General features: G+C 36.4%; 1 protein-coding gene across 4 annotated transcripts in view; it reads left to right on the top strand.

The window, feature by feature from the left end:
- The window catches only part of LOC140757607 (uncharacterized), a 142,868-nt gene that overhangs the window by 45,498 nt on the left and 83,810 nt on the right, over window positions 1-13,560 (top strand). For all 4 annotated transcript variants that reach the window (XM_073093442.1, XM_073093443.1, XM_073093441.1 and 1 more), the window contains exon 3: window positions 8,900-8,992. In XM_073093442.1, the coding sequence (XP_072949543.1) occupies window positions 8,900-8,992 (93 nt within the window). The remainder of the gene's footprint in view (window positions 1-8,899; window positions 8,993-13,560) is intronic.

Below are 13,560 nucleotides of genomic sequence, written 5' to 3'. Positions count from 1 at the left end.
GGGATTTTCTTGAGCAAATGATGTCGAAACTGGTGAAGCTTGAGTGAGAATAAATCAATTTGTCCATCAATGGACCAATCATTAAAGGTTTTACTTAAACGAGGTATTGGAGAATTGCTACCTAATACTGTTAATCTTAGCGGCGGAACAAAAAGTGAAGTTGGATGGCGCGGGGCGGTTCGGGGTATTCTAAATTTAAAGTTGCTAAGTAGTTGTGGACAATCTATAACGTTATTATGAATTTTGTAAAGGAATGTCAAGTCCAGAAGTATTCTTCGCTTATTCAAAGAAGACATATTAAAGTGTTCAAGTTTTTCAGAGTATGTGCGCATTCTTTTTGAAATATTAGCAGAGTGTGATAAATGCCATAAGAACCTTTTCTGGACGCGTTCAATTCTAAGAATATGAGCCGCATAATGAGGCCTCCAAACTACAGGACAATACTCCAAGACACTTCGTACTAAAGTATTATACAAAAGGATTCTAGTCTCTGGTTTTTTTAAGATTTTACTGTTTCTTATGACGAACCCCAGCATATTGGATGCACGTTTGATTATATTATCTATATGAGGCAAAAATGTTAACTTTTTATCTAATGTAACCCCCAAGTCTCTAATACTAATTTCCTCTTGTAAACGCGTTCCTTGAATATAATATTTTGAATCAACAGTATTGTATTTTTTTGTGAATTTTATAAAAAAACATTTATCTATATTTAGATTCATGCCATTAACGCAACACCATTGACACAACCTATCCAGGTCTTGTTGGAGCATAGAGACGTCTAACTGCGATTTAACTTTCCGAATAACTTTAAGATCATCAGCAAACAAGAATGGGACAGATGAAAGGAAGCAGTTGGGCATATCGTTTACAAATATGTTGAAGAGAATTGGTCCCAGATGTGAACCCTGAGGAATCCCCGATATTATTTTATGTGATTTAGAGTTGTATCCATTTACTACCACAAAGAATGAGCGATTTGTTAAATAAGATCTTATCCAATCAATTAAATTTCCTGTAAAACCATAGGTTTTGAGTTTATCAATAAGCAATAAGTGTGGTACACTGTCGAAAGCCTTGCTAAAGTCAGTGTAAATGACATCTACTTCTTCCTGTTTATCAATGCTTTCAGCAAGACTTTCCACAAAAGAAACTAAGTTTGTGCTTGTGGATCGAGCTTTAACAAATCCATGTTGATGATCTGTAACATATTGCTGAAAGTGACTTTGGATAGATGGGCATACAAGTGATTCAAAAATTTTAGCCATTGTCGATAGAATTGAAATTGGCCTATAATTTTTTACAGAATTTCTATCGCCAGATTTATAGACTGGGACTATTTTTGCTATCTTCCACTCATTTGGAAAAGTTCCGGAGGTAATAGAATTTTGGAATATATGATACAAGGGTGTTGCTAACTGATTTGCACAATTTCTAATGAATACTGGTGGTATACCATCGTGACCCGCACCTTTCGATGTATCGACAGTCTTTAGTTTTTTCAATAATAATTCGCGAGATATTTCTAATACCCCAATACTAGAGCTATTCTGTGCTATGACATTTAAATAATTAGATGTTGGATTAATCATATTCTTATTAATAGAGTCTGACGTATATATTTTTGAAAATGACTCTGCAAATAAGTTACAAATTTCATTTCCATCTGTTTTTTCATTCACTCCATCCGTCATCATACTTGGATAAGAATTATTTTCACTTCTTTTTACCCGACTGCCAAGGAAGGGTTATGTTTTTCGCGCGTATCTTGTATGTTTGTCTTTCTTTATTTGATCCGATCTAACAAACGGCTGGATGAATTTCAACAGTTAAAGTGTCATTATATTTGTCTCAATGACCCGAGTGTCCTTAGATAGGTGTTAGTAAAAAAAAATCAAAATGGCGGATTTTTGGCGCGAAATAGTAACACATTTAAAAAAAAAAGTTAACCAAACCTATCGAGTAGGGTATCAAATGAAAGGAAATTAAACGGAGATTATAAAAACATATTTGTATATATATAAAACAGTAAGGTGACTGACTGACTGACTAATTAAATGACTTTTTCATTTTTCAGAAATCAACGTACAGCCTAAACCAAGGACTTTACAGTTCTGAAATTTTGCACACAGGTTCTCTATATAGCTTGAATAAGTACTAAAAAAGGCCTTTTGGAAATTCTACCCTTGAGAGGGTAAAATAGGGGAAAACAGTTTTTTTGAAATCCTTTAATTTTGAAGCAACTACTATAAAATTTTATATTTGGCTTTCTGGATAGGAACAAGGACGCACTTGTTTATCTCCCTCCGAAAAATCAACCCCGTAGAGGGTAAAATAAGGGTTAAAAGTTCATTTGAACTATCGTCAATTTTGAAGCAAACACTATGACATTTTGTATCAGGCTTGTTGGATAAAAATAATGAAATGCTACCTCTAACGAGGTAAAATAATGACCGAAACTTTGATTTACTGAAGTTATATATTTTAAAGACCGTAAATGGTGAATTTTTTCGCGAACGTTTTAAAAAAGTTAACCAAACCTATCGAGTAGGGTGTCAAAATAAAGGAAATTAAGAGGAGATTACACATACATTATATAATATATCTTATAAATAAAATTCTCGTGTTAGTTACCGTACTCCTCCGAAACGGCTTCACCGATTTTCACCAAATTTTATATACATATTCAGTAGGTCTGAGAATCGGCCACTATCTATTTTTTTTACACCTAAGTGATAAGGGTTGTTCATCCTTAACATTTTTTTATTTATATGGCAACACAACGTTTGCCGGGTCAGCTAGTACATATATACTCGTATATACACATCGAGATGACTGTCTGACTAAATGAGAGAGTTTATGTGCCAGAGATAACGCAAAGGGAAACCGCTGAACTTAAGCGTGCTGGAATTTTACACATAGGTTCTTTATATAGCTTAAATGAACACTACGAGGATAAAATAAAATAGAATAATATTGTTTGAACATTTTTTGTTTTTGAAGCAGACACCTACTATGAAACTTTGTATTTGGCTTTCTGGATAAAAATAATGAAATGCCTATTTCACTGCTTTTGCAAATTCTACTTCAGCCTTTTTGGTGCAGTCGGGTTTTTGATTTTTTAAATTAATTACTTGTTGATTTAATAAAAGACCAAAAGTATTTGGGGTTGTCACATATTCTTTGTTCGGCTACTTGTATATAATTATTGTACTGATTCTCTGCTAACTTTTCACATCTTTTGCTTATTAATTTAAATTCAATTTCATCCATTGGATTTTTATATTTTTTAAACCTGACACGTAATTTTTCTTTTTCTCGTAGTAACTTAACGAGAGATTGCCCAAACCATGGAGGATACTTTCCATTCCTTCGTTTGAGAAGTGGTGTATATTTTTTAATTAAGTCTTTAAGTACTCTATAAAATATGTTAATCATTTCATTAACGTCTTTGCATTCAGAGAATAATTTATTCCAATTCGTATTGTTCAGAATTTTATTAATAGCATCAAAATCTGTTTTGTAATAATTATATATGAGATTTTCCGAATTATTTGTAAGACTGTAGTCCTTTTTTAACATAATTTCAATTTCTAACGGTGGATGTTGAGGATCGATTAAAGAAAGGGCATTCGTTGATTGTAAAACACTACAGTTTGGTACGTCTGAGAATACAAGGTCTAGAATCCTTTTGTTAATATTGGCTATGGAGTTACATTGTTTAAGATCAAATACGTAGCTAAAGTCTATTAACATAGTATTTACAGAGGAATTTTGTGATGACGCCTTATTATTACTACTAATCACATCCCAGTGGATATTACCTAAATTGAAATCTCCTATTAAGCAAGTATGACCATCAAATTTGTCTAAAATTAAATTACAGTTGTCTATGAAATGCTCTAATAAGGGTTTCTGAACTGGAGGAGGGAGGTAGACGGCACAGATGGCTATTTGTTTATTGAAGTTCTTATTGGGTACATTTATAACCACCCACAAATCTTCACATTTACTTTCCCAGTCAAACATTCTTTTAGAAGAAATTTTCTTAGAAATCGCCACTAACACCCCTCCTCCCTCTTTCGTCCTGTTAAACCCAGAAGAACACCTATCTCTTCTATAGACTACGTAACGGTCGTCAAAAAGCTCGGTGCTTAATACGCTGACATTTAACCAAGTCTCGCTCAATACAATTATATCATAATGAGTAATCGCTAATTTTTGGTAGAATGATTGCGTTTTTGTTCTTAAGCCACGCGTATTTTGATAATATATTGTAATACTATCCATTATGTGTTGTTAACACCACCAGAACATATTTATATATATATATATTTATATTTTTATGCTATTTTAACTCAGCTAGGGTGCTCATGTCTCTTACTAGAATATATCCTGAATCGTCACTCTTACGCATGAAAATTCGTCCACCTCGTACCCATACATATTTATATCCTTTTTCTTTCGCTGCTTGTCTGGCGGCCGCGTGCAGAGATTTGTTTTGTACAGATAAATGCTCCATCACGAATATTGCAGTCTTGGGTCCAGTGTGACCAACATGGGTACTATTAAGCTTTTCATTGGGGTTTTTACTCCTGTTGAACTTTATGGCTGCAGCTAGGAAGGTATCACGCACTCTTGTGTTACTGAACTCAACTATGATGGAACGCGGGCGTTTGTTTTCGAGATTTAATTTGGCAGTCCTCGTGGCGCGGATGATGTTGTCGTTTTGCATATCAAACCCAATTACAGTACTGAGTTCCTTAACAATGCCAAATAAGTTCTCTGATTTTTTCTCTGGGACACATTGTATTTCAATGTTTTTGCACCGCGCATGTTGCTCCAAAAGGTTTATTCGAGTCATGAGATTTGATATATTTGATTGCATTTGGCTTTCCCGTTCTTGTAGGGTTTTGAGCAGAACACAGTTATCGTTGTATTTCTTCATTATGTCTTCAAATTGATCATTCATATGGCCCATAGCTTTATTGACATGAACAATTTCCTCTTTTATTGCCGCGAGCTCGTTAGCAAATTGCTTCTTAAAATCTAACATATGCTTCTTTATGACATCTTCCATAACTTCCCGCATATCTTCACGTGTTACAGGAGGATCCTGATGCCCAGCCGATGTTAATGTTGGTTTCTTTACAGGGCGGGTCGTGACATTTTGGTAGTGCCGGATAGGGGTGTTATCATTTTTACAAGCTTTAGGTGTTGATTCCCGACAGCGTGGGCATAGCCAATCCTTGGGAAATTGCAAAAATGCTGTATGTTTTTTCTTATTTGCATTTAAACATAGATTATGGTAGGCTGTCTTACACTTAGAACATTGGACATAATTTTCATTTTCATTGTTCGTTGCACAGCATCCCCATTCAATATTTTCAAACGACATGATCACTTCCGTAGTAAGCAATAAATATTATATTGAATGTGCACAGCAATAAATGCCCTGCGGTTATCCGAGGTATTACGTTACTAGTGGAAGTTAATCAATTAGCACTGCAATAAAGGCCCCGACACGATGCGCCGCTAACTCTGACGGATAAAAGGTCGTAAGTGCCGCAGAGACTGAATACGCTTACGCGTTTTATGAGATCACTTTGGGAGCCAATATTGCACGGTAGATGTGGGTACTTTTGGAGTTCATTCAACAGCACTCAGTTGTTATTTTACAGTTTTTCGTGATGTTTATTATAGCACAAGCACAGTTTCACACTAGGATATACCTCGGTCTGTAACTTTATGTTTCTATTCACTTTTGAATATCTTAGTTCACTTATCGCACCACAAACTTTAATAAACTGCGCACGATATCGTCACAGATGTTACTCGGATGGCGTCCAGTTGACAGATGATATATGAAATATAATCCGTTTAAGTTTATTAACGATCAGCTTTTCCGTGGAACTGTAGCTAGCAAAGATATGGTTTAATTATATAACCAGATATATATAATAATATACCAGATGATATTCGAAAGTGCAAGGATATCCATGCGTTTAAAAATAAACGAAAAACATATCTAAGTAATAAATGCTACTATAGTATACTATAGTATATTATACTATGCTGTGAAGCGGCGCAAATATGCTAACATCTCACAGAGTTACATGTTTGTGCCTTTCGCAGTCGAGACGATGGGACCGTGGGGACCAGAAGCGAAGCATTTCTATAAAGAATTGTCTTCGCGCCTGATTGAGGCCTCCGGTGACCCAAGAGCTGGAGCTTACCTCGGCCAACAAATTAGTTTGTCAATTCAGCGAGGTAATGCTGCTAGTATCTTGGGTACACTTCCACAGGGCAGCGATTTGGCTCATTTATTTTATTTATAAATTTTAGTGTTAATTGTATTAGTTTTATTTTATTTTAAATAGTGTTAAATTGTTTATTGTTAAAATTTATATTGTTGTTAAAATAAATTAAACTATAGTTTAAAATCCTTTTTGAGCGATAAAAATAAGTAATCCAATTTGTTATCAAGTCATATTGAATTGTTAGAATTAAAATTATAATAATAGTTTTTAGATGACATGTATATTTGTAAGCCACTTAGTGGCAGAATAAGCGACTATGTAACAGAAATGTGTAACAACTAACAACTACCTTATTCACAAATAAACTGATTTGATTTGATGTAATATAGAATTAGTAACGAGCATGCAGTCCACTTGATGATAAGAAGTCACTGTTGCACATGGAGATGTGTAAACGCTTAACCGCTTCCTACTCTCACACCCACTAGCATTCCCCGTTTCGTGGGTACCATGGACGCACACATAGACAATACAAAAACACCCAGACCCAGAAACAAAAATCTAAATTCATCATTTAGATATCTGTCTGGCCGGGGATCGAACCCGGGACCTTTTGCGCGTCAGACCGGTATGGTGACCGCTCCGCCACGCGGGTCGTAACCAACTCTATATAGGGGGTCTAGTCCCTGTAGTTCCGGGACCAGAATAGGGCTACGGTATCCCCTGCCTGTCCTAAAAAGGGGCTTCTGGGGTAGCGGGCGACAAGGTTGGGGAGCTCGGACCGCCCAGCCAGTGACTCTGGGAAGGACGGCGGTATGTGTGGTCGCATACCATCGTACACACTAGACAGCATGGTGAGCTTCATTTTCACCTATGCGGTACCTGACGAGCAACGCGTCAAGAGAACTCCGTTGCGTTTTTTGGAGATCCCGGAGTCCTCTACGTAGGGCCGAGAATGGTCACCATCGGGGATTGGTGACATGGGTTCTACCTGACGCTGATCACAGATGATTTACTACTCCAGAGGATTTAGATGTTTGCCTCATATGTATATCAGTCAGTGTCCACCTCTCCACCACTATACTTAGTGGTTCAACCATCTTAATAACCTTTTATGACCATCAACACATCGTAAATGATCGAAATGACGACATTTACTCCACTGCGGAGGGTAATGTTTATCGAGCATAATAATGTTTGTATTGCTTGTTCTTTAGCGTACCCCACAGCCCAAATGGCTTGACGAATTTTAACATATGTGGGTGTCTTTATACTCATCTAAATTATGGCAGAAACCATAGGCTCTATAGTTTAAGCAGTCAGGCTTTAATTTTTAAAATAATCGTAGTTACGTACCCCAAATTTCCTTTCACATCCATCATTTATTGATCGAATAGAAGTTGGAATACCTGTACCAACTTTACTGATAAATGAACGTTGGTAAGTACCTACCTATACATTTCACCTGTACTTTCGTTTATCGGAGTTTACTATTATACTTAGTAACGTGTATATTTAATAGTTTAATGATAATATGCGTATCGGTTTACTTTACTCTCCATAACAATAACAAATTTAAGCCTAGATTATTTTACACCGCAATTAGTTTAATTAATTCTCGTGTATTTGTGTTATAGGCATAGATTAGTAGAGATACTTCGCCGCCTTGAAATTGAATAAAGCCACAAAAGGCTTATTAATAAGCTCTTTTTTTGAATTCTTGACAAATAAAAACATTTTTAGAGAAAATTAACGAATAAATAACTAATACTGCGTAATTTACATAATAAATAAATATTTATTTCAAATATTTTAGGGACATTTTAGCACAGAGATGTGGCAAACCTTTTTTACGCAACTATTTCAATTCTCAAAACTGGTCATTTTCTTGTTAGGAGTGAGTAATCTTTACTAATCTATGGTTATAGGTAGGATTATTTTTTATAATATACGAGTAGCAGACGAGCATGCAGTTCACCTGATGGTAAGTGGCTACTGTCGCCCAGGAACATCTGTAATCAACCCCAGATAGGATTAGAATTCCTACCTGAGGTCGGCCACACCGCTCCCCCGTGAGGACTAAGCGAGAACGTCTCGGAAAAGTATGTCTCCCTTTTTTTTTGTTGACGAGGGGGAAACCTTCAAAACCCATTACCCGACGCCATGGGAGTGACGCCGGGTTATGTAGGATTTTTACCGCACTATTATTGGGCAGAATTAGGTGTAGCGGTGGTGTCACCGGAGTCGAACCACAACGGTTCTACCAGCTTCAAATTATTATTAACTAGCTGTGCCCGCGGTTTCACCCGCGTTAAAAAGAAATCTAATAATCTCATAAACAAAAAAAAGTTAGTTCTAAAATATAAGTAGCCTAAGTTACTCCTTATTACATCAGGTAGCTGATAAAAGTCCCGTCAAAATCGGTCCATCCATTTCAGAGATTAGCCAGAACAAACAGAGACAGACAAAATTTAAAAAAATGTTATTTTGGTGTATGTACCGTATGTATATTCATATGCGCGTAGTAAAAGCAGTTTTTTCAATATTAAAAACTGACACTCCAATTTTATTTATATAGATAACGGGCTCTAGTATTTATATATTTATAGTATTTATGTAATTATATATTGTTACAGGTCAACATTGCTTCACATATTTGCTGAAAGTGACAGACATCTGCATATGGCCTATGTGACCTATCTACCAGACCGACTTAAAGGTAATTTAGTGTAAGTATATTACTTGCTTTTTAATACAAAGCCAGAATATACTCTTTAATATATAAAAACTGTTTTTTTAAGTTACTTATGTTTCATTTTGGATATACAGATACACCGATTATGTTAGACTAAAATTGAATTCCTAACTAAATCCTAATTAATATTATACATGTTTGTTTGTTTATATGTTTGTATGTTTGCAACGCTTTCACGCCTTAACTAACAATCCGATTTTCATGATTGTACACACGTTGTCAGGGGTTCAGAAAACTAGGGCACCTTTTATCAAAAAAGTACTATTCCCGACGGATAGCTAAAGCGAGCAAACCCGCAGGTAAAAGCTTGTGATGAATAATTTGATTAAAATTTCAAATTCTGAAATTTACAATTTGATACATTTTAATATAATTTACATATACAACGAACCCTTTTCTGCGTGGAATATCCACTTTGGATTAAAAAAAAGTTAATTTAAATTTCGTACGAAATATTTTGATTTTTAATTTTAAAATTTTGAAAGGCGTATCTATTCGTTTCGTAGTCCGCATTTTTCAGCGTCGACTGTCGACATATTGGCGGGGTCTTAATTAGTGGCACAGATAACATCTATTTACTCAGTGGTTAAATAGATCCAACCATTTTAATGATATGGTGCGGAGTAATTTTAAACGGTTTAAAGACCAGTCGGCGAACTCAAGGTCTAGATTATTTGAATCATTTACGGTTCATACGTAGTTATTTTTGAAATATATTTTTTGGTAGCGAACAGTGTGCGTATTGGATAGAATATAAAAGAGATTAAATACATATTATGGTCATAGAAAGGACATTTTTTTTATAATATAGGAGTAGCTAATAGACGAGCATGCAGTCCACCTGATGGTAAGTGGCTTCTGCCGCCCATGGACATCTGTAATCAACCCCAGATAAGATTAGATATTCCTACCTGAGGTCGGCCATAGATGCGCCGCTACCCCTGAGGACTAAGCTGGAACGCCTCAGTCAAGTCTGTCTCCCTTACCACACCCTTCAAACTGGAACACAGCAGCATCTAACACTGTTGTTATTAGGTAGAAATAGGTGTGGCGGTGGTGTCGCCGGAGTCGAACCACAAAGGGTTCTACCACCTTCAACACTTTATCAGGATTTGATAATGTCCTGTATCCTTTCTATATCATTAGCCCCCTTCACACTGGTTGGCTCAATTTTAGATTGATTGAAATTTGACATATATTTCAGAATATTTCATTATCGATTGGTAATTAAATTATAATATTCCTCCCTGAGTCTGGTATATTACTACAAAAACGTTGAATGTTTTTGATTACAATCCATTTACAAATTTTGCCGACCCGTATGACGGAGCCTGACCTGTACCCTTACCATGAGTTTTTACCTTTCGACAAATATGACTGTTTTGGTATTTGTTTACGTATTTGCCCATACTATTTCCAATCAGCGCCCCTAGTGGATTATATCAGATATCCAAAACAGTCATATTTGTTGAAACGTAAAAACTCATGGTAAGGGTACTGACCTGAAGACTCTGGGCGTGACGAAATGGAAAGAGCGGGCCAAGAATAGACCAGACTGGAGAAATATTCTGGACGAGCCCAAGGCCCACGCGTGGCTGTAGCGCCTTAGATGATGGCATGACGGAGCGCTAACCATACTGGTTTGAGGCGTCCTGGTTCGATCCCCGGCCAGACAAATATGGAAATGATTTATGTTCTGAATCTGGGTGTTGTTGTATTCGTATAAATAATTATAAACATTATAAACATCCATAGCACCCACGACACAGGCAATCTTAGTATGGGATTGCGAGTGAAGACAGCGTTTTTCCATTTGGTTATATAGAGCCAACGGCTATAGATAGATGATGATATGTGGCTTAGGCTTGATTAGAGCATTATTAAAAGCCTGTATTGCCATCGGTTCTTGATAATTGTTCAAAATTTAAAAATATTCTGACCGTTTAAGTGGGTTAAAATCGAATTCAATGATTCCGTCATACATAGTTACATAAATAAAAGGCGAGCTAATAAATGCATGGTAAAATACTATTACATACTATCCATGATTCAGATTCACGTGGATGTGACGTCTAAAGCGACTCACACATTCCAGTTGTGCTTAGGAACACCGACAGACTAACGACTTTACCCACGATTCGCAGTTCGCGATGCTACATTTCGTTTTGACTTGCTGCGTGTAGTCGCAGTATTGATAACGCGTTTTAGTTGCTGCATCGTTTAAAAGCTACAAATTATGCCAAAAAGTAGATAACTCGATGTGGCAGAGAAACTCAAGCCTAACAGTACGTTGTCCTGGGCCCTTGCTAAATTCTCGAATAAGGCTTGAAACTAAGAACTACCTAATTTTACTATTTAGACGTACGTTTTTGAAACGATTTTGAAATTAGCATGAGTGGCGCAGCAATGTCCGGCGACGTTACGCTACAGAATATGTATGTTGCAGCCAAGTAGCTTAAGTTCGCCGTTCAATTAACAGCCTAGCCTTTTTACTAAACACTGGCGTTCGGGAGTTTTTGGCCGTCCCGTATGTGTTTTTGGTGTCCCTCAATGCGCCCTAGAGCCGTCCCAGGCTAGTAGCACTCGTCCGCGGTCCTGATGGCTATTGCCCGCGGCCGGGCCCATCTCAGTTCGGGAGTGTAACGTCTGACCCTACCCAAGTTTGACGTGCAACATATTTTTTACTTATTTGTTTTTGATTATCCTCATCTTTATTTTTTTAATTTCACATACGAGATTTGACCTAAATAAACACAATGTAATGTACAAAATATGTTGACTGGATAAAAAGTTCGTAATTAAAATCGCCTTTTTAGACTGGGGGCCTCATTCAGTACTTATATAGTTTGCCTCTTTGTCGGACGACGATTCTAAAAAACGCTAGTTTGCATCGACGCTAAACCGGCATTACTTCTTTTTTAGTCCGAGAATCATCATATTATTAAGTATTCTATTTTTATTATCTTCTACCATCAATTTGTTTTAGTTTTTGTGTGTTCATTCAATTCTGTGAAAGGTGTAAACCGGTATGGTAATTATTTTACTACAATAATATAAATAAAACAAAAAGAAGTTTGCAAATAATCGTCTATACAATTCCCTGTGTATGTCGCAGTCAAGTAGCTTTTGAAGGTGGTAGAACTCTTTGTGGTTAGACTCCGGCGGCACCACCGCCTCACTGATTTCTGCGTTATAACAGTAGTGTCAAGCGCTGCTGTTCTGGTTTGCAGGGTGTCTTAAGGAAGGCATACCTATCCGAGGCGTTCCAGTTTAGTCCTCACGGGTAGTGGCGCATCTGGGGCCGACCTCGAATAGAAATATCTAATCCTAATTGGTGTTGATTACAGATGTCCATGGGCGGCAGTAGCCACTTACCATCAGGTGGACTGCATGCTCGTCTGCTATCTATATAACATAAATTAGTATCTTTTGGTATCCTGGTTAGAGGGAAATAACAGTTGAGGAATTCATTTGCATATTTACTTTATAATATAGTGACCATATAATTTAGTGACCATGAATCATACAGTCTACGCCAGACTACAGGTACTATGTTATAGTAGTGATTTTACGGCGAAAAGTGAAGGCGTGTTTGTTTTTCGACATTTACCGGGATTAAATCTGTCTAAGATTTACGATTTTATTATATTGTATTGTATGTTTCCCAAATAAAAATAAATAAATAAAAGTGAAAAAACGATGATCTCAAATTATGTTGGACTTTTACCATTATGAGTTGGTAAATCTTGGTGTTACCGTATTTACCCAAGTTCCACTTTTTACAATAACATAATATAATATGTACCTACAAGGTACGTAAATTGCCATTAACAATTATAATCTTTATTCGCAAGGAATACCGTTCCTTCAGCTTTAGAAATAATTTCCTTTATAGACGTATTGTTGTTGACAAAGGGAGATAGAACGGGGAACGCAAACACCCCTAGCGCTCCCACGCAGGGCCGGATTTCGAGGTTTAGCTTTAGAGGCCCTCGGGCAACTAAGGTTAAGGGCCCCCTAATTATTCTAATAAAGAGAACAATAACTTTCCGTCAAGTCTTTAAAAATCTTTGCCAAAAAATAAAAAATATTTTAATAAATAGTAATTACTTAAGTGCGAGCATTATTGGTAATAATGTGAAAAAATACTGTCTGGAAAAAAACATTAAAGTTGTGACCTGAAATTTTAAAATTTAGTTTTGTAGCGGGGCCTCGGGGCGGAAGTCCCTCCTCTGGCACCTGCCAAATCCAGCCCTGCTCTCACGGGAATATCGAAGTTTATTACAGAGACGTCCCGTGTAATGTGACGAGTCCATAAAGTAGCATTGGCAAACCTTTTAGATATCTGAATAAAGATCAGCTTAGAGTTGTTGTTGTTAAATTACTTTAGGACAGCAGCAGCAGTTGTTACCAACAATGAAATTAGAAAAGAAGAGTATCCTATACGGAGACATAAATAAATCAATTATAATAATTATGTAAACTACTTTGAAATTATCTCTAATATACATATTATGTTTTATTATACATCGATGGAAGGCA

This window comes from Epargyreus clarus, unplaced genomic scaffold (genome assembly GCF_041222505.1).
Source record: "Epargyreus clarus isolate Ecla_fem2 unplaced genomic scaffold, WU_Ecla_fem_2.2 ptg000004l, whole genome shotgun sequence".
Taxonomy (NCBI): Eukaryota; Metazoa; Arthropoda; class Insecta; order Lepidoptera; family Hesperiidae; genus Epargyreus; species Epargyreus clarus.
The sequence above is the reverse complement of the archived record's forward strand: the minus strand, read 5'-3'. Positions and strand labels throughout refer to the sequence as shown.